General features: G+C 45.8%; 1 protein-coding gene across 2 annotated transcripts in view; it reads left to right on the top strand.

The window, feature by feature from the left end:
• Positions 1-18,115, top strand: part of PPP3R1 (protein phosphatase 3 regulatory subunit B, alpha) — a 97,471-nt gene that overhangs the window by 44,547 nt on the left and 34,809 nt on the right. For both annotated transcript variants that reach the window (XM_069768736.1, XM_069768735.1), the window contains one exon: positions 17,172-17,211. In XM_069768736.1, the coding sequence (XP_069624837.1) occupies positions 17,172-17,211 (40 nt within the window). The remainder of the gene's footprint in view (positions 1-17,171; positions 17,212-18,115) is intronic.

Below are 18,115 nucleotides of genomic sequence, written 5' to 3'. Positions count from 1 at the left end.
ATTCATTCCTGTTCTGTCCAAACCTTTTAGCCCGTCCATCATGCTATTCTGGTAATGGAGCAGCAGACTTTTCTCCCCCAGTCTTGTGCTAAATGGTAGAGCGTGATCTTCCTGATGTGCATGTATATAATATATATTAAGTATGTGAGTAAGTTTTCGATTCCTGGTCGCGGCACACAGATCAGATTCATAGTCTGACATTTTATGGAAATATAAAGCTAAAGTTCCTCTTTGTTCATTGTGTATATTGTAATATACTGGTGTACACTGGAATAGTGATGTGATAATAAAGCAGATAAAGGTTCACCTGGGAGGCATGAGCAGGCCGTGGGGCCGTGGGCGCCCTTGGCAGGGGCGAGCGGGCCCTGGGCGCCCTTCATGTTGGACATATATCACATCTATTGGAAGTTCTATCACAGCTGCAAAGGTAAATGCTGAGACCTGTAGTACCACTGATCAGCGCCGGTGGCGGAGTAAGGCTCCAGTCTACATAGCGCAGCCAGTGTGAAGTGAGCTTATGAGGAGCGTTCCTGCCATTTCCAACAGGACCTAATCAGATGTGGTCTAAGTGTCTGGGATGGCAAATCTACCATGTATGTGACCGAGTCCTATGCTGATAATGAGGAAAGCCTTCCAGGTCCAGTGGCCGCGCTGGGAGGACTGAGATGTAACCCATCTAGCCAGTGAGTGCACCACATAGCTGGCCATGTAAGCCTAGACTTGCAGAAGACCCCTTACCTGGAGATGCAGTCAGAGGATATGGAATTTTTTAACTTACGAATGAAGTTTTGAATAGACACAAGTACAAATCTGAGTCGTAGATTCGCGGCCTCTTGTCTAGCCTCAGGTCACCACTGACCTGCAAATTGATCCACTCATCTCAAACGTCAAGTGGGGACACGTTAGGATTTTTTTTTTTAATAAAAAATCAAACATAAATCGTACATAATGCTCAATCAGATAAAGGAGTGAAGCATTGTGTGAACACTCCTAGGGGTGTTAAAATCTATGGAATGTTTAATCCCTTTGTTTTGTCCATGTTTGCAGCCTGATGAGCGGCTTCTGAACGTTCCAGAGATGGCAGCATGCGACCCGCTCGTCCGCTTGAGACTGAAGTGGGAATATGCCTTTAACCCCTTCATGACCCAGCCTATTTTGACCTTAAAGACCTTGCCGTTTTTTGCAATTCTGACCAGTGTCCCTTTATGAGGTAATAACTCAGGAACGCTTCAACGGATCCTAGCGGTTCTGAGATTGTTTTTTCGTGACATATTGGGCTTCATGTTAGTGGTAAATTTAGGTCAATAAATTCTGCCTTTATTTGTGATAAAAACGGAAATTTGGCGAAAATTTTGAAAATTTCGCAATTTTCACATTTTGAATTTTTATTCTGTTAAACCAGAGAGATATGTGACACAAAATAGTTAATAAATAACATTTCCCACATGTTTACTTTACATCAGCACAATTTTGGAAACAAAATTTTTTTTTGCTAGGAAGTTATAAGGGTTAAAATTTGACCAGCGATTTCTCATTTTTACAACGAAATTTGCAAAACCATTTTTTTTAGGGACCACCTCACATTTGAAGTCAGTTTGAGGGGTCTATATGGCTTAAAATACCCAAAAGTGACACCATTCTAAAAACTGCACCCCTCAAGGTACTCAAAACCACATTCAAGAAGTTTATTAACCCTTCAGGTGCTTCACAGCAGCAGAAGCAACATGGAAGGAAAAAATGAACATTTAACTTTTTAGTCACAAAAATTATCTTTTAGCAACAATTTTTTTATTTTCCCAATGGTAAAAAGAGAAACTGAACCACGAAAGTTGTTGTCCAATTTGTCCTGAGTACGCTGATACCTCATATGTGGGGGTAAACCACTGTTTGGGCGCACGGCAGGGCTTGGAAGGGAAGGAGCGCCACTTGACTTTTTGAATCAAAAATTGGCTCCACTCTTTAGCGGACACCATGTCACGTTTGGAGAGCCCTCGTGTGCCTAAAGATTGGAGCTCCCCCACAAGTGACCCCATTTTGGAAACTAGACGCCCCAAGGAACTTATCTAGATGCATAGTGAGCACTTTGAACCCCCAGGTGCTTCACAAATTGATCCGGAAAAATGAAAAAGTACTTTTTTTTTCACAAAAAAATTCTTTTAGCCTCAATTTTTTCATTTTCACATGGGCAACAGGATAAAATGGATCCTAAAATGTGTTGGGCAATTTCTCCTGAGTACACTGATACCTAATATGTGGGGGTAAACCACTGTTTAAGCACTCGGAAGGGAAGGCGCGCCATTTGACTTTTTGAATGGAAAATTAGCTCCAATTGTTAGCGGACACCATGTCACGTTTGGAGAGCCCCTGTGTGCCTAAACATTGGAGATCCCCCAGAAATGACCCCATTTTGGAAACTAGTCCACCAAAAGAACTAATCTAGATGTGTGGTGAGGACTTTGAACCCCCAAGTGCTTCACAGAAGTTTATAACGCAGAGCCATGAAAATAAAAAAAAAAAAATTATTTTCTCAAAAATGATATTTTAGCCTGCAATATTTTATTTTCCCAAGGGTAACAGGAGAAATTTGACCACAAAAGTTGTTGTTCAATTTCTCCTGAGTACGCTGATACCCCATATGTGGGGGTAAACCACTGTTTGGGCACATGTCGGGGCTCGGAAGTGAAGTAGTGACGTTTTGAAATGCAGACTTTGATGGAATGCTCTGTGGGCGTCACGTTGCGTTTGCAGAGCCCCTGATGTGGCTAAACAGTAGAAACCCCCCACAAGTGACCCCATTTTGGAAACTAGACCCTGAAAGGAACTTATCTAGATGTGTGGTGAGCACTTTGAACCCCCAAGTGCTTCACAGAAGTTTATAATGCAGAGCCGTGAAAATAATAAATACGTTTTCTTTCCTCAAAAATAATTATTTAGCCCAGAATTTTTTATTTTTCCAAGGGTTACAGGAGAAATTGGACCCCAAAAGTTGTTGTCCAGTTTCTCCTGAGTACGCTGATACCCCATGTGTGGGGGTAAACCACTGTTTGGGCACACGTCGGGGCTCAGAAGGGAAGTAGTGACTTTTGAAATGCAGACTTTGATGGAATGGTCTGCGGGCGTCACGTTGCGTTTGCAGAGCCCCAGGTGTGCCTAAACAGTAGAAACCCCCCCACAAGTGACCCCATTTTAGAAACTAGACCCCCCAAGGAACTTATCTAGATATGTGGTGAGCACTTTGAACCCCCAAGTGCTTCACAGACGTTTACAACGCAGAGCCGTGAAGATAAAAAATCATTTTTCTTTCCTCAAAAATGATGTTTTAGCAAGCATTTCTTTATTTTCACAAGGGTAACAGGAGAAATTGGACCCCAGTAATTGTTGCGCAGTTTGTCCTGAGTATGCTGGTACCCCATATGTGGGGGTAAACCACTGTTTGGGCACACGTCGGGGCTTGGAAGTGAGGGAGCACCACTTGACTTTTTGAATACAAGATTGGCTGGAATCAATGGTGGCGCCATGTTGCGTTTGGAGACCCTTGATGTGCCTAAACAGTGGTAACCCCTCAATTCTACCTCCAACACTAACCCCAACACACCCCTAACTCTAATCCCAACTGTAGCCATAACCCTAATCACACCCCTAACCACAACCCTAATTCCAACCCTAACCCTAAGGCTATGTGCCCACGTTGCGGATTCATGTGAGATTTTTCAGCATCATTTTTGAAAAATCCGCGGGTAAAAGGCACTGCGTTTTACCTGCGGATTTTCCGCGGATTTTCAGTGTTTTTTGTCCGGATTTCACCTGCGGATTCCTATTGAGGAACAGGTGTAAAACGCTGCGGAATCCGCACAAAGAATTGACATGCTGCGGAAAATACAACGCAGCGTTTCCGCGCGGTATTTTCCGCACCATGGGCACAGCGGATTTGGTTTTCCATATGTTTACATGGTACTGTAAACCTGATGGAACACTGCTGCGAATCCGCAGCCAAATCCGCACCGTGTGCACATAGCCTAATTCTAAAGGTATGTGCACACGCTGCGGAAAACGCTGCGGATCCGCAGCAGTTTCCCATGAGTTTACAGTTCAATGTAAACCTATGGGAAACAAAAATCGCTGTACACATGCTGCGGAAAAACTGCACGGAAACGCAGCGGTTTACATTCCGCAGCTTGTCACTTCTTTGTGCGGATTCCGCAGCGGTTTTACAACTGCTCAAATAGAAAATTGCAGTTGTAAAACCGCAGTGAAATGCACAGAAAAAACGCGGTAAATCCGCAGCGGTTTAGCAGAAAAATCTGCAGAGGACCAGAATACGTGTGCACATCCCGAACCCTAGCCCTAACCCTAGCCCTAACCCTAGCCCTAACCCTAGCCCTAACCCTAGCCCTAACCCTAGCCCTAACCCTAGCCCTAACCCTAGCCCTAACCCTATTCTAACATTAGTGGAAAAAAAAAAAATTCTTTATTTTTTATTGTCCCTACCTATGGGGGTGACAAAGGGGGGGGGGGGTCATTTATTATTTTTTTTTATTTTGATCACTGAGATAGATTATCTCAGTGATCAAAATGCACTTTGGAACGAATCTGCCGGCCGGCAGATTCGGCGGGCGCACTGCGCATGCGCCCGCCATTTTGGAAGATGGCGGCGCCCGGGGAGAAGACGGATGGACCCCGGCAGGATCGGTGAGCATGGGGGGGTGGATCGGAGCGCGGGAGGGGTGGAACGGAGCACGGGGGGGTGGATCGGAGTGCAGGGGGGGTGATTGGAGCACGGGGAGGGTGATTGGAGCACGGGGGGAGCGGACAAAAGCACGGGGGGAGCCGGAGCACAGGACGGAGGGGAGCCGGAGCAGTGTACCGGCCAGATCGGAGGGCTGGGGGGGCGATTGGTGGGGTGGGGGCACATTATTGTTTCCAGCCGTGGCCGATGATATTGCAGCATCGGCCATGGCTGGATTGTAATATTTCACCAGTTATAATAGGTGAAATATTACAAATCGCTCTGATTGGCAGTTTCACTTTCAACAGCCAATCAGAGCGATCGTAGCCACGGGGGGGGGGGGGGGGTGAAGCCACCCCTCCTGGGCTAAACTACCACTCCCCCTGTCCCTGCAGATCGGGTGAAATGGGAGTTAACCCTTTCACCCGATCTGCAGGGACGCGATCTTTCCATGATGCATATGCTGCGTCATGGGTCGGATTGGCACCGACTTTCATGACGCAGCGTATGCGTCAAAGGTCGGGAAGGGGTTAAGCTATTTAAAGGGGTTGTCCACAAGCTTTTGAAAAGCTTAGCTATGTGGTTTTTATAACTAGCCCTACTCTATCACTTATGACTAGAACCCTGCACTGTGCCATCGGTCAGGATGGAATCACTGCTGCTCCCGCCAGGCACTGGTTTCTATGACCTCAGCGGTCAAATGACTACCGGGATCGGACAAGATCATGTCCTGACCAGAGACTTTTGGAGCAGTGGGATTTCTAGTGTTAAGAATTTTCTTGATTAATGAGCCATTACCCCTGCAGATAGTTTTTTTTAAAGTAGAGGTCGCCCCTCCTGTTGGCTGCAGTCTCAAGGTACCTTCACACATAACGATATCGTTAACGATATCGTTGCTTTTGGTGACGTTGCAACGATATCGTTAAGGAAATTGCTATGTGTGACAGCGACCAACGATCAGGCCCCTGCTGTGCCATCGTTGGTCGCTGAACAAAGTCCAGAACTTTATTTCGTCGCTGGATCTCCCGTGGACATCGCTGGATCGGCGTGTGTGACACCGATCCAGCGATGTGTTCACTGGTAACCAGGGTAAACATCGGGTAACTAAGCGCAGGGCTGCGCTTAGTAACCCGATGTTTACCCTGGTTACCATCCTAAAAGTAAAAAAAACAAACACTACATACTTGCCTACCGCTGTCTGTCCCCGGCGCTGTGCTCTGCACTCCTCCTGCACTGGCTGTGAGCGTCGGTCAGCCGGAAAGCAGAGCGGTGACGTCACCGCTCTGCTTTCCGGCCGCTGTGCTCACACAGACAGTACAGGAGGAGTGCAGAGAAGCAGAGCGCCGGGGACAGACAGCGTTAGGTAAGTATGTACTGTTTGTTTTTTTACTTTTAGGATGGTAACCAGGGTAAACATCGGGTTACTAAGCGCGGCCCTGCGCTTAGTTACCCGATGTTTACCCTGGTTACCGGCATCATTGGTCGCTGGAGAGCGGTCTGTGTGACAGCTCTCCAGCGACCAAACAGCGACGCTGCAGCGATCCGGATCATTGTCGGTATCGCTGCAGCGTCGCTTAATGTGAAGAGGCCTTCAGATTGTAAGCTTGCGAGCACGGCCATCACTCCTCTTGGTATCTGAATTGTTTACTGTCCTCCTTGTCTGTACAAGTCGCCTCTGAAATGTAATAGCTTGGCGCGATAGAAATAAAAATAAAGCTTTTAACTGCTTGAAGGCCCAATGCTCCTACTGTTATATACAGGCAGCTTAGTGTTGACGTGGGGACAGGAGTCCAGTGACTTTACATGGAATCCGTCATCAGGTTTTTGCTATTTAATCGTGATGTAGGGTCAGAGATCCTGATTCCTGCGGTGTATCTTAGTTTGCTGGGTGCAGCAGTTAGGATAAATTAACATTTTCTTTTTCTCTGCTGCAGATCTGTTAATTCCTAATTGGTGCTGGTGGAGCGTTTGGACTAGGAGGCACGAGGCCACTTGTCCTGTAGTGGTGATCTGCTAGTACACGGAGTGCAGTGATGTCACTTTCTGGGCTGTTATGTGGTTCCAGACCCTCTTCCACTATGTTAGTGCTCTCAGATTGCAGAGTGAAAATCTGCTGCGAGATTCCCTCTAACATTTTGTATTTCTAATGGGACTCTATTATGAGCTGCTAACAGTTGTCCCTTTTTGTGTTTTCTATTGCCGTGCCTTCACTTTTTAATAATCCTGGTATTTCCCACATCCCGAGCCCTTGAGTGAGTGTAATATGGATGGTTGTGTTCTTGGGAAGGCTCTAGGGCATATCACCTCTTACCATAATAGGCGGTTCACCACTTTGCAGTATAATTGTACATTTTGCTGCCTTGTGTAAACTTGCAGATAAACATGTTTGTGCCCTGCAGTAACCCACAGACCTCATTATGTAGGCTCTGCTATAGCTGGCTGCGTTGTCCTGGTGTATTTAAGATGATAAAGATTAAATAGAATTTTTTTAAATGTATAAAACAAAAAAAATTTGCCACTTCTTGGCCCATTATTAAGTTGTTGTCAAGTAGTTTACCTATATGGATGCATAATTTAAAAGGCTTATCCAGGTATCGAACACTTGCTTTGAAATAGGCTGTGAAGATTACCCCTTTCTGATCTCGGACGGGATAGTACGTCCGAAGTCAGATCCCCTGATTTGATGCGGGCTCCGGCGGTGAGCCCGCATCAAAGCTGGGACATGTCAGCTGTTTTGTACAGCTGACATGTGCCCGCAATAGCGGCAGGTGGAATTGCGATTCACCCACCGCTATTAAATAGTTAAATGCCGCTGTCAAACGCTGATAGCGGCATTTAACCGCTTCCGACCATCGGGCAGGAAATGAGCGCATCGGTGATCCCCCGTCACATGATCGGGAGTCAGCGATGTGTCGGCATAAGAACCAGGTCTCCTTGAGACCTCTATGGTCGTTGATGCCGGATTGCAAGTGTGGGATTGCACTTTTTTTGCAATTTCACCGCACTTGGAATTTTTTCCCCGTTTTTTAGTACATGACATGCTAAAACCAATGATGTCGCTCAAAAGTACAACTCGTCCCGCAAAAAATAAGCCCTCACATGGCCATATTGACGGAAAAATAAAACGGCTATGGGTCTGGGAAGGAGGGGAGCGAAAAAGGAAAAAAATGAAAATGCCCAGGGTCATGAAGGGGTTAAACAGTGGTGGTCCCAGAGTTGAGTCCTCTTCTTTATGTACCAGGTCCGGTCCATATCTTGGTGGTGCCTATGACTGATACTGCACGGTGTTCAATGGACCTGAACAACTGTACCAATCCGGGCACAATGAAGGATTCAGGACAGTCTGGTAAAGCATGGAGCGGATGTGGCACTTGCCTTATGAAACAGCTGATTGGTGGGGGGTCAGACTCTTGGTACCCATGCTAATTTTAATATTGATCCTCTGTCCTTAGGATGCAAAAGGAATTAAGATTCCAGGTAGTCCCATCAGGTTTAAAACGTTAAGTCACAATCTATAAACTTACCATTGTACATATCTCCTACAACTTGGTAAGACCCGTCGCATTTAGCACCATTTGTCAGTCTAAAATGACATGTGGCATTAAGGTACCGTTACACTAAACGATTTACCAACGATCATGACCAGCGATACGACCTGGCCGTGATCGTTGGTAAGTCATTCTGTGGTCGCTGGGGAGCTGTCACACAGACAGCTCTCCAGCGACCAACGATGCCGAAGTCCTAGGGTAACCAGGGTAAACATCGGGTTACCAAGCGCGGCCCTGCGCTTAGTAACCCGATATTTACCCTGGTTACCAGTGAACACATCGCTGGATTGGCGTCACACACGCCGATCCAGCGATGACAGCAGGTGATCAGCGACCAAAAAAAAAGGTCCTGATCATTCCCAGCGACCAACGATCTCCCAGCAGGGGCCTGATCGTTGGTCGCTGTCACACATAATGATTTCGTTAACGATATCGTTGCTACATCACAAAAAGCAACGATATCGTTAAAGAAATCGTTGTGTGTGTGTGTGACGGTACCTTTAGGCTGAGCGCTGCTTCCACTTGCCTCACTTTACTGACCATGGAAACATAACCTTGAAGTCATCGTCAGCGCTTTGGACGCAGCACATGTCCGCTCCATCCAAAGCGCTGCCGGCTTTGAATGCAGGTGATTGCTCATGTGTTCACTGAACCATGCGGGATCACCGCGCCCAATACATTGGACGGGAAATTTATCTTGTGGAGACGGAGCAAGATAAATTGACATGCTGCAGTCTGGAAAGATGCACCGCATGTCCGTCTCCGCAGGGAAGCTGGAGGATTCTGTGCACCCATAGTGGAGATGGGATTTCTTCAAATCCCATCCACTATGTTGTAACATCTGGCCGTTGCGGGTTGGATGCCGCAGATGTACGCAGTGTCCTTCCCGCAGCATTAGCTGATTGTGGAAACCTACCCCAAGGGCTCGTGAGATCTGCGGTCCTAGTCGGAGAGGCTCGGGACTGCGCTGGGAATAGAAGGCAGCGGTACCTAGACATTTTAATACATGCACTGTACAGAAATTTAAAAAAAAAAATACCCAGGTGCAAATCTGACTTTGCCCGGGCCAGCCGATTGTCCCCTAATGGCAGTTGTCAGAGGAAAGTATTGGTATGCTGAATGTTCTTGAAGCAATACACTGCCAATTTAGGGGTGTGGTAGTGTCTTACTACGGAGCACAGGTGCACGCTCACATGAGCCGGGTGTGCATAGTTCTGTTAAGATGGCTGACGGTAGTGACCGCTATTGGATGTGTTTTCTTAAGCCTTTGTTTCAGTAGCTTGACATCCCCGGTGCGAGGAGAGGATGACTGTACTATCGGCTGGGGAGCACCGGCGTAGAGGACGCCCCAGAGATGCCCGGCCTCCTGCTTGGTTATTCCCGACGCTCGGATGTGATGGGTTTCCCACATTGCTCAGATTAGCACTAGAATGTCTAGAAACAGAATGGAAAAAGGCCTGTGGAGTAGGCCATGTTTGTCTGTGTGGCAGTGTGCCAGGAAATAATTAGCGGTGGCAATTGTTATCTTGCACACCTCTGTGTATGAATGGACGCCGGTAAACATCCCAAGGCCCCGGCTCTGCCGCTTCCTCCAGCGTTTACACTGCCAGGATAATACCAAGGTCAGCCGGCTCACATTTCCCTACACAAACAGGACTCCATGTGAGCAGCAGATGGACAAGCTTCAGGATCTCCATATAGGACACGATCTGTCCCTCTCTATTGCCCCCTGCCCTGGCGTGTTGTAATATCTGGCAATCTTCAGGTCCCCTAGACAGATGAAAGGTGGCAGTACCAGCTGATCGTCAGATGTGAGGCTCCCAACCCTACCGCCATAAATGATCACTGGAAAGAAGGAAGCTGGGGCAGGTGGGATCGCAATGTCTGATCCTTCTGTTTTCCGGTGAGATAAGCTATTGCCAGAAGTGTTCTCTCCCCATTGAAAACGCATGAATGCTCAACCGGGCAAAGCCTTCGTGGGCTGGGATAGGGAACTGTCAATGTCCTCCCCATTGCCTTTATGTCTGCAGTTCTGTCCGACATGTGACAGTTGTCGTTATAATCTGTAGATGAAGCAAAGTTCAGGTTCCGAGATTCTCCCCCTAAAATGAAGATAAGTGCTGTGCTGTCCATGGCTCTCCATAGAATTCTCTGCGGCTTCGCACGATAATGTGTGTAAAGCGCTGCGGAATATGTTAGCGCTATATAAAAAGAAAGATTATTATTCTTCACTCCTTAGATTCTGCAGCGTTTCAGAATAGAAGATCCATCTGACATTGGGCAACCAGGCTGTGATTCCTTCTGCCCGATCCGTGCCCAGCAGGAATGATTGACAGATTACCTCTAAACACAGGGCATAGTGTCAGGCTAATGTTTGCTACATTGTTTCCTTGTATTTTCGGAACCTTTTATAATCCCTGCCATTGTGGGGGGGTACAGTTTCCCTAGTACACATTCTTACAGACTATTGTATGCGGTTAACCATTATATGTAATGTACCTATTTCAGATGTTTGGATGGACGCCGCACAAGACCATTCTGGGTAGGAGAAGGTTTATTACACAGAACAGTCCTACAGCGCTGGGTCCAGTGATATCTGCTGCTGAAGTCTGATCGTGAGCACATACCCTTATAAATCACGGTCAGTAAACGCTGCAGTTTGGACACTGCGTACTTGTACAGTGTCCTCCAACCCACAGCGTCCAGATGTTACAGCGTAGTGGATGGGATTTTAAGGAAGCCTATGTCCACTATGCATCCACAGAAGCCCTTGGCGCGCCTCTCCAGACCGCAGCATGTCAATTTCTCTTGCGGAGACGCTGCGTCCAAAGCGCTGCCAGTTCTGGATCGTCTGCGCATACCCTAAGCCATGCACGTCGGGTTTTAACCCAACAACTATCCCGCACTCTTGGGTCTCTTGCAGTCGTACATTGTATAATAAGTGACTGCTATATACAAAGCTACATTGTGATCTGGCTTAGTGGAGACTTTCCTATTGATTTACTATATGCTGCTCACAAAAACATAAGGGCATGCTGAAAATCACACGTCTGATCTCTATGAATAGATGATTGTCTGAAATGCCATTATGAATTGTTTGGGAACAAAATGGTGAATCAACGGGCAGTAGAACAAATACACGAACTAACTCCAAGCTGGAGTCTAAATAACTGAAAATTCACGTAAAACCACAGGCCGATGGAATTTCTCTGAACGTTGTCACGGCAGCTCATAATGTGATTGTATGGCCCCCGTGTGTGTATGCTTTTTTCATTGTCTGGGCTTGTCCCAGATGAGCCTTTGGTGTCCTGAGGGATCTCCTCTGACCTGGAAAAAGTGTCATTGAGCCTCTGAACAGTCTGTAGCGCTACTTGGCGGCATCTGACGCAGTGATAATATCCCAGAGGATCTTCGTTGTAATTGTCTGGTCCTCATGTTCACCAGATGTGAATAAATCACTACCTTCATAATTTAGGAACTGCCTGCAAACTTGGGCCATGTGATAGCAAGCAATGTCTTACACCAGGAGGATCACAGAGCCCACTATTATATCTGATATTGGCTATCAGGATTTCATTTCTGGACCTAATCTGCAATTAGTACTGTTTAAAGGTTGATGCGACCCTCCATGGGGTAGCCAGACCATCGCCAAACATCCTATGCTGGTTGATCACTGTCGTCTTAAGACCCATGTCTGTCTTGTCCTCAGTATGAGCCTACTCTCATCTCTAATGGTACCAATACCAGATCTGCAAATTCTGCTTTTTTCTGGTGAGGCCAGTCTAGCTGACCGGCGCTTGGAGACATGGCAAACCTTTCTGCTACAACTACATGGATGTGCCATCCTGGATGAGCTGACTATCTGTGGCACGTGTGCCTCCTGCTACTAGTAGTGATTAGGACACTGGCAGAACTGCAGAAGGATAAGCAGTGTAACTGTAGCCACCATTTCCTTTTTGGGGGTTGTCTTGTTACCTCTCCAGGGAACATCTCACCAGCTCCTTTGAATAAAGGGCACTTTAATTTGCACCAGTCTCGTATGGTTCATAACTGTTCCGAATGAGATCTGCAAAGTTTAAGTGCCTGTGTTCCCTTACATTTTTTAAGCTGTGTATATATACTTTCCACAGGCTCTCCCCTCTTATGTTTCTCTTGCCTCCGTATCTGCTTGTTTCTCCAGTCTTGGGGGCCTAGTGAGGAGTTCTACATCAGGCGTGTGCGTTGGTGGAGCGATTCCTTGAAGAGCGCGCTCAGGTTTGTGCTCTGCACCAAACTTCAGGACAGTAACAGTAAACTCAGGGAATGCCCTATGCCACCGCGCCTCATCAGTGCACAGCATGGTGTCGAGACACGAACTGACATCCACAACATGCTTTAAAGGGTCTGGAAATTACTTTCTGGATTTAGAGCATTTTAGTCAAGCTACTTTAAAAAGTGGGGATGATCTCTTGCCTGATTTAGGCAGGTCCCCGGTCATTTCTCAGGGACCACAGCCCCATATCATCATGTCGGCCGATATATTCCATATTCGTACTTATCAATGAGGCAAAATGAACTCGCCCATAATAGGTCTGGACTGCTGTGTGGCCTTCGCACAGCCCCTGACGTGCGTTTTGCGTGATCGCTTTCTCAAAGCTGATGATATGGGGCTGTGGTCCCTGAGAAATGACCCCTCATTGTAGGATGATTGATAATTCGGTGACCCTTGATACTTACCCAGGTCTTACTGTGGACTTGTGTCCTACTATTAGTGTACTGGTTGGTATTCCTCCTCTCCACATGTTGGAATTTTTTATGTATTCTGTCATGTATTTGTTTGTATGTTATTGTTGATATTGGGAATATAATAAAATATTTATATATATATTTTTTTTTTTTTACATGTTTTGGTATTCATGCTCCCCTTTTTTCGCTAGTGTATTTTATACTTTAAGACAAGGCCTGTTAGTCAACTGGGACAGAGACCAGTCAGCCGAGACATTCCTTAGCTGTGATTTGCGCAGTATTAATCTGGTGAGTTCCTTTTGGAGGCCTCACAATACCTCACTTCTGCTCTTAAGGGACAGCTGTACAGAGTTGAACCTTGAGCTGTCACTCTTAGCAGAAGACACTAAAAAGGAATCTGTCAGCAGGACTTAAACACCAAACACAGTTTGGAATATTAATTTATTTTTAAAATAAGGCTTTAGAATCTGCAGCCTGTGTCACCCCAGCTCTATTCCGTCTGCCCCGTTTTGCCGCCTCCTGCTTGACTGACTGCTCCTTTGTTTGAAGTCGCACAGCATAGAGGCAGTCAGTCAAGCAGGAGGAGGGTTTGGCGCTGGGTGGGGAATAGAGCTGGAGTGACGGAGGCTTCAGATCTACACCATTATTTGCATATAAATTCAAACGGTGATTTTCTCAGTAATGGAGACCGGACAGGCCATGTAATGGTATGGCTGGACTTTTCTTTAGACTTGTATGGCTGGACTTGTCTTTAAAAGAGCTACATGTGCATACAATTAGTTTGAGGGCTGACATCTTGCTGTCAGATTCCCTTTAAGTGTTAAAACACCCCTTCCGAGCTCTTTCTAGATCAACACGCTCCAGAAACTAACGTCATTTTCCTATTAATACTGCTATCTGGCGCTGTCAGCAGTTCTGCGGGGTCAAAGTGTCTGACACTCCTGACGGCTGCAGCTAACCTTACACTTTCTGTAGAGCTCTTCATTGATTAACTGTGGAGCAGTTGAGAGCAATCGGACCTTTTTTTTTTTTTTTAACCACTTAATGTCTGTTGTAGTCCAATCAGTAGCCCATGTGAAGGGTTTAGCCATAAGGTGCCTGTACTAGCTGTCAAGTGCCTCCCGATTCCTTCATACACCTCAACACTCAGATTGGCTGAGCATAAGGAGCTGATTCCCGGGGAGGCAAAAAAAAAACCAGGACGGACGGGCTCAGTGCATTATCACCCGAAAGAGGGCCAAGAGGTGTGTGTGCGTTTCCCCCACCTACACCTGCCTAAAAATCTTGCCAAATAAAATTGCTTTACATTATCAATGAAAAGTTACTAAATGAGAAACAGAAATCCATTTTGTCCACTTGTACCTAAAATCGACACCGTTTTGCAGGCAAAGGGCAGCCGCACCAATTACTGATTTGATTTAGATGTTTGTTTTTATCGAACCAAATATAAAGTAAACAAACCCTTCTATTGCTGAAAGCATTCTTACTCTGCGGTTTTTTTTGTTTTTTTTTCTCACCTGCCTAAAACTTTTGCACAGTACTTTGTGTTGTAAAGTCGCACGCCTTCTCATGAATGGAGATGTGTTCTAGCTGCAGGTAGACTTCTGTATGTAAACAGGTGTGTAAGGAGATTCTACACCTTATGTAACATGAAGACATTACAGCATGGCCCGAGAATCTCCCCTGACTGCAGAACGCGTTACTGAGACGCTGCTGTGAAAGGAATACGGAGAATTGCACGGGGAAGCCTGAGCGTTCCACACCCCACCACCCTACTACTCGCACAATCCCTGTATCCACACATCTCACTTACAGCCATTCAGCGGCTAAAGGTCACCGCTTGATTTAGGGGAATTAAAATCTTACAAATGGGGGGAAAAAGTAATAAGGTCACAATCTATTTGGCTGGGGACCAATAAAGCAGCCTGTAAAGGTACCGTATTTATTTCTTTATTTTTTTTCATCCCATCACATTAACCTCTTGGCCTATGTAAGGGGTTCCTGTGTAGCTATAAACTCCCAAGTGTCTTCTTTCCTTGAGGCCGCAGCTTGTTTTCCTCGATTTTGCAGCATTTGTGGATATAAGCAGCTGTAGTATCATGTAAGGAGGACGTGCTGTGTATAAATTGGTCACATTACAGGAGAATGACACCCAAGATAAAAGTATGGCCCTCTACTCCGGCAACCCACTACACACCAGGTAGTAATAGTGGATTAATGTTAGTTATTGGGGTCTTAAAGGGTCTGTGCAGCAACGCTCACTTCAAGATTCTTATTTTTATTTTTATTTTTGCATCGGAGACGCAATCCTCAGGAAAATCTATGCCAAGGTTACGTACTATGACCACTGATACACACAGGACTCCTTCCTTGGTGAATCAGTTGGTAGAGTACATCCCTGACCCCTGCGCCGCCACGGTTTACGGCAATGGTGGTCGCACATGCACACTGATGCTTTCATACTAATATATATGTGCATTGATCAGTGGTTACACATGTCTATTGCTTGTCACCCAGGGAATATTGGGATACACTCATTCGTCCCCATCCTAGCGTGTGTGTGGGGGGGGAGGGGGGCCAGGGGGTCGGACAGTGATCATACATGGGTGGATGGGTTATGTATCTTACTAACAAAACCTGTCTCAAACATTTATAAGTTGACTTCTCCTGAGCACATGTAGCCATAACGGGGGTGTCTAGGCAATTTGAAAAGCTCACTGGTGGCTTGCAGCTGGGAAAAAAATAAACCTACATGACCTTCATCTGCCAACAACCACATGAATCCTCCGCAGGCCATTCTGTGGTCTGCGATTGCACAGAGAGCTGTCGCTGTTAAACCAGCATTGGGACCACTGCAGCCTGTGATTGGAAGCGGCGGTCAGATGACTTGCGCAGCTCTCCATTAGTTCATGCTGTGTTTTTTACTGCGATGCGTTTTTTTTTCCACGGGAAAAAAAAACGCATCATGTGCACAAAAATTGCGGAATGCATTCTAAATGATGGGATGCATAATGCAGATTTTTTGCGTTTTGCTATAAAAACACAAAAAAAGCATACGTGTGCACACAGCCTTAGTGTCAACGCAGATCACGATCCCCTGCGCGGGTTCTGTCATACTGGCAGACTGCTAATTTTATATGGTTTTATACCAATGTGTGTGTGTGTGTATGTATATTTATTTATCGATGTCTGCAGTCTCCTGCTTTCCATACTGTGTGTGATATGCGATTGTCAGCAGCGCCCGCTGTAAATGGTATTGATTCGCTCCTCAGTCTGTGGCCGCCGTGCTTATGACGCGGTCCTATATAGGCACGGGTTATGTGTCAGTCCCCGGAACTTGCCGCGTATGTGCAATCGCTTGGCCTTCTGCACAGATTTGGAAAGTGATATGTGGAGGGGAATCCTTCCACATAAGAGGAGCGCTCCGGCCTCTGGGGTGGGGGCCGTCTGCGCAGACATCTGTTCAGTCACTTACACCAAGCTGCAGAGCGCAGTATGGCTCCTCACGCTGAAGCACAATCTGGAGTCCCTGCTCCCATATGTAAGCCGGGCCCTATACGTACACATCAGGCGACCTGAGCAGCCATGGGGCTCGCTAATAATGCAAGACATCTTTATTTGTCTAAATCTGTGCAGATACATGCCCACTTTACTATACAATGTATGATCATCACTGAACTAGGCGTTCAAAATCAGTTTTTATCTGTAATGGGCGACATACATGCACATAAATGTTAAATACACAGTACCTCCGATATGGGTTATATGGCTCTTGGCCAGGTACACATGGTTATTGCCACAGGTAGAAAGCGGCTTGCAAAAACCAGGTTCTGCTGATCTATGGAGCATGCTAAAATCCATGGCTGTAGAGTCGGTAAGCCAAACCTCCGACTCCTCAATTTCCATGACTCCGACTCTGACTCCACAGCCCTGATTTGGAGCAGAAGCAAGAAAAATAACGTAGATGCTGCAGCATCAGCCCGTGACTTTCAGATAAAAATCCTTTTCAATAAGGAAATGCAAAATGAAATTTAAGTCCACAGTAAAAAAAAACAAAAAAAAAAACACTATCTACTTCCAGTAAAAACAGCAATTGTAGAGGTTTTTGATAGGCTTCCTTTTTTTTTCTCCCACTTTTTAATCTTGACCATTTCTTTTGTTTGTTTTTGCAGGGAAATGAAGCAAGCTACCCGTTGGAGATGTGCTCACACTGTAAGTGCCACGTTTTTTCCAGGTGTTTCAGCGCAGTGGTCGTTATAAGACGAGCAATTTAGGACATAATTAATCGATATCCGGGTCTCTGCAGATCTAACTCGTGTTGCACAAATCAGTTCTTGCTGCAAAAGTCATAAATGAGACTGAGAACCAATAACGTCCCGAGCGTACGAGGCCAAGAGCCAAATGTAAAGGGCTTTTCAGTTATTATAAGCTTACTCACTCTGTAAATTTAAGTTTTTCTGTCTCTACTGTTAAGATGGTTGCTGTTGGTGAATGATGAAACATTATAGAAGGTCCTGAGACTGAAACAAATTTTAACCCCTTAGTTATGGAGCCAATTTGGTACTTAATGACCAGGACAATTTTTACAATTCTGACACTGTCACTTTAAGGTTATAACTCGAACGCTTCAACGGATCCCATTGATTCTGACATTTCTTTTTTTTTTTTCGTGACATATGGTACTTCATGTTAGTGGTAAAACTTCTTCAATATAACTTGCGTTTATTTATGAAAAAATTGAAATTTGACAAATTTAATTTTTTTTTTTGCAATTTTCATACTTAATTTTTGTACCCTTAAATCAGAGAGTGATGTCGCACACAATGGTTAATAAATAACATTTCCCACATGTCTACTTTACATCAGCACAATTTTGGAAACATAGATCTTTTTTGTTAGGACGTTATAAGGGTTAAAGGGAACCTGTCACCCCCGAAAATCGCGGGTGAGGTAATCCCACCGGCATCAGGGGATTATCTACAGCATTCTGTAATGCTGTAGATAAGCCCCCGATGTTACCTGAAAAAGGAGAAAAAGACGTTAGATTATACTCACCCAGGGGCGGTCCCGCTGCTGCTCAGGTCGGATGGGCGTCTCCGGTCCGCTGCGGCGCCTC

Source organism: Ranitomeya imitator, chromosome 5 (genome assembly GCF_032444005.1).
Source record: "Ranitomeya imitator isolate aRanImi1 chromosome 5, aRanImi1.pri, whole genome shotgun sequence".
Classification (NCBI taxonomy): Eukaryota; Metazoa; Chordata; class Amphibia; order Anura; family Dendrobatidae; genus Ranitomeya; species Ranitomeya imitator.
Note: the sequence above shows the minus strand (reverse complement) of the source record. Positions and strands in the feature narration are given on the sequence as shown.